At 45.1% G+C, this 4,184-nt stretch overlaps 1 protein-coding gene across 1 annotated transcript; it reads right to left on the bottom strand.

Moving 5' to 3' along the window:
* Positions 1 to 820: 820 nt before the first annotated feature.
* Positions 821 to 3,961, bottom strand: LOC123663689. Its single transcript, XM_045598357.1, has one exon. It carries the CDS (start codon positions 3,959 to 3,961, stop codon positions 821 to 823), a length of 3,141 nt encoding a protein of 1,046 aa, XP_045454313.1.
* Positions 3,962 to 4,184: the final 223 nt, after the last annotated feature.

The raw sequence follows: 4,184 nt of genomic DNA, 5'->3' as shown, positions 1-4,184 counted from the left end.
ATAAGTTCCGAGGTGGTAGTAGAACGTTGTTATACCTTATTCGCCTCTTACGGCACCCACGGGAAGAGAGGGGGTGGCGATATTCCTTACTACTATAACCACACAGCTGATTACATATTTAAACATAAAAAAACCACTATACGTAAGGCCCCTCTACCCAGTATGACATGTTCTTATGATTACATTAAAAACATCAGTTTCAACATTATTGGTATTTTCATTTAACTAACAATTAGATATATTATATTTTGAAATATGAAGTCGCAAAATTTTGGACAGTATTCATTTCAATTATTATTATTCATTTCAACCGTAGTGGAGTAACGTAATAATATAAGGAGCAAGGTTGCAGCTTAAATTATCACATTACTCCACTATGGTTTAGTGGATAATTTCCTTACAAGTAATAATCACTAACTGGTTGCTATGACAACAAATGAGACAGACCGCTTTGATGCTCATCGTTTCACTGTTAGGAGTCCCATAACAGCGTACGTTCAGAGCAGAAACAAATATTGACACAAATTTAGAATTCGTAATCGCCATGCGGCACTATATCAGAATGGTTGTGGATAAAATCTTTCTAATAACTAAATAATTTTAGAATCGGCTTAATATATTCAAAATTTATCAACAAAAAAAAAGACAATAAGTGTTTCCTCTTTCTAATTGTATGAATAATGCCTACTTATAAAAATTGTTACGATTTATTTGACATACATTTTAGAATTGGACTTTTTACTGTGAGTGAAATAAAAAAGCTATCGAATAAATATCATCATTGGCCTCAATCCGTCTGTTGCAGACTATTTAAACAGTGTCAGCTTGAGTTAATTACACAGCTCTTTTCGTGACTAAATAAGCCGATACGTGAGCGACAACCTTTGCCACACGCCCTGCAGGTAAACCGGGCGGTGTCAGCGACGGAAGAAGCTTGTTGTTGTCGCGTTCTTCTTGCCGCTAAAGTCTCAAACCAAGCTTGATCGTGTATCTTGCGTCCGTCCACAACAACTTTACGCCATCCGTCACGACTCTCGGCAACTGCTTCCCAGTTTTGGTGGTCGATACCAAAGGCGTGCATATCTCGTTTAGCGCAATCCTTAAACCGTAGCATGGGCCTCCCCAAGTTACGTTTTGCGTTTGCTACAGCACCAAGCAAGATCCGCCGAGGCAGGCGCGAGGGCTCCATTCGATGCACATGCCCTAGCCAACGCAACCGCTTCTGCTTGAGTAACGCTGTGAAGCTAGGCAGCTGTGCAATATTAAGAACCCGCTCGTTGGTAACTCTGTCCTCCCAGGATATGCCCAAGATGTTACGAAGACAGCGCATATGGAAGGCGTTTAGTCGACGTTCTTGTTTCGCGTACGTCGTCCAGGTTTCAGCTCCGTAAGAGAGAATACTCAAGATGCATGCCTGATAGACGATCATCTTGGTACGCGTGGTAAGATGTTTGTTTTTCCATACTCTCGTATTAAGCTGCCCGAAGGTGGTCGCCGCTTTGCCGATACGAATATCGATCTCCGCATCAAGCGAGAGATTGTTCGACACGGTAGACCCTAGATACGTAAACTTGTTTACGACAGCCAGGGGCACGCCATCCAACGTAATTTTCGGTATTTTCGTGCTTCCCTGCACCATCACAACGGTTTTTTTGGCATTTATCGTCATTGAGAACAGTGCACACGCCCGGGCGAACCTGTCCAATATGGTCTGAAGCTCGAGAGCGGAGTCAGCGACAAAAGCTGCGTCATCGGCAAATAAGAGGCTGTCTACAAAAATGTCCTCGCGATTACGCTTGGATTTGAGAAGTTTTGTGATGTTATAGAGCTTCCCATCCGTCCTCGTATAAAAATGGATACCCTGTTGGTCATTGCCGAACGCTTCTCTTAAGAGTAATGAAAAGAATATACCAAACAGGGTAGGGGCCAATACGCAGCCCTGTCGCACACCTCTACGCATCTCGAACGGACCGGATGTGTTTCCGTTGAATATGACAGAACCTTTCATATCTTTATGGAAGCATTTCGTCAGGCTCAGAAGTTTTGATGGACACCCAATGCTTTCAAGTCCGTTATATAGTCCATCTCTGCTAACCGTATCGAAAGCCTTATTCAGGTCAACGAACGCCACAAACAGAGGTATGTTCTGCTCCCTACTCTTCTCCTGTAGTTGTCGGAGCGTAAACACCATATCGATTGCGGAACGCTGTGCACGAAACCCGCACTGTGATTCCGGATACACACGATTAGCTAGTTTCTGGATTCGCCCAAGAACCACTCGTCCAAAAAGCTTGCCTACTATGCTTAGTAAGGATATCCCACGGTAGCAGTTACAATCGCCGCGGTCGCCTTTACCCTTATATAAAGTTATGATGTTAGCGTCGCGCATATCTTGCGGTATGTATCCTTTTTCCCAGCATTTCCACAATAGATTGTGCAGAACAGGTAATATACACTTGAGTCTGATTATTTCGGCGTGGGTGCCATCGCTGCCGGGGCTTTTGCCGCATTTTAGCTGCTTGACAGCTTTGAGCAATTCCTCTACAGTAGGCGGATCGTCTAGCTCCTCCCAGGTGGCCAGTTTCGGCATGTTATGCACAGCCTCCCGCTGAACGTCCACTGGTTGTGAATATAGACCGGTGTAATATTCCACCCATCTCGACATTTGCCTCAGGCTATCTGATATAATAGTGCCATCAGCTTCTTTTAGTGGAGCTGTCTTCTTAATAACTGGCCCTAAAGCGGTTCTGATTCCTGAGTAAACGCCGCCAAAATTACCCGTGTCTGCGCAAGATTGAATGCTCATACAGAGGTCGTTCCAGTAAGCGTTAACAAAGTGCCGCGTACTACGTTGCAAATTTGCTTTAGCAATTCTAAGCTCATCGGATGATTTCGGACAGGGGTTTTTTCGGTAGTTTAGAGCTGCCTTACGTTTGGAATCCAGCAGAGGTTGAAGTTGCTGGATGTTGTCAATAAACCAGTCCTGTGATTTAGTATCCTGGTGGCCAAACACTTCACAAGCTGTTGTTGTTAGGAGTCGTTTGACTTTACTCCACTCTTCATCTACAGACATAGAAGCATCCCAGGAAGCGGTTTCGCTGCGAACCGAAGTCTCATATTTTTGGACCATCTCATCGTCTCTGGTATTTTGAAGAGCAATTCGTCTTCTACCGAACGGCCTGGATGAGTGGATCTTTTTTTTTACGACGGCAATACACGCCACGACGAGGGAGTGGTCTGTTTCGCATTCGGCGCTGTGAAAGGTACGTGTGTGAAGTGTTTCGCCCAGGTCGCTCTTTCTAGTGAGTATTAGGTCAAGTTGATGCCAATGACCAGAGCGTGGATGTCTCCAGGAAACCTTACTTGATGGCTTTCCCTTGAAGTAGGTATTGGTAACGCAAAGTGAGTGTCTTGAAGAGAATTCGAGCCAGCGTTGCCCGTTCTCGTTGATCTTACCAACGCCATGGGTGCCAATACATTCTGGCCACGCACTGTGATTTTGGCCGACGCGAGCATTTAAATCACCCAAAATGTAAAGGCGGTCTCGGGGTTTTACTTTCTGTATCACAGATTCAAGTTGGTCGTAGAACTGACTTTTGGCTTCATCGGTTGCCATCAACGTTGGAGCGTAGGCGGAGATGATTGTAATAAAACCGCACTTGGTATTTAGACGCAACACCATAACACGCTCCGACACACCGTGTGGTGTTTCTATGGATGACAGGAGGTCGTTTCTTACCGCAAAGCCAACACCATGCTCGCGAACGGCTTCAGTGTCTTTACCTTTCCAGAAAAATGTATAATTTTTTTCACGAATGGATCCCTCACCAGGCAGTCTCGTTTCTTGCAAGGCACATAATGATACACCCAGCCGACAGAGCTCCATATCAATCACTGCGGTTTTACGCGGATCTTGTACGTTCTGTAAATCTCCGCAGGTGTTCGGGAGACCTGTCCTCATAGTACGGACATTCCATGTCGAAATGCGCATGGCAGTGTTATGTTGGTTCTTTGTTTTTTTATTATTATTTTGACCTTTATCCGCAGGTGTGCTAGATAACGGCGCCAATTATCCAGATATAGTCTGGTGCTCCCTACACCCTAAAGGAACAAACCAGCACCGAGACGGATCGGTACCCTACTGGCCGGGGGCTGCCCAGCTTGAAGCGGGCGGTAACCAATCA

This window comes from Melitaea cinxia, chromosome 20 (assembly GCF_905220565.1).
Source record: "Melitaea cinxia chromosome 20, ilMelCinx1.1, whole genome shotgun sequence".
Taxonomy (NCBI): domain Eukaryota; kingdom Metazoa; phylum Arthropoda; class Insecta; order Lepidoptera; family Nymphalidae; genus Melitaea; species Melitaea cinxia.
This window is presented reverse-complemented; position numbering and strand designations above follow the sequence as displayed.

Coding starts and splice junctions, on each gene's coding strand:
- LOC123663689 (XM_045598357.1), bottom strand. CDS start 3,961: ATGAGGACAGGTCTCCCGAACACCTGCGGAGATTTACAGAACGTACAA.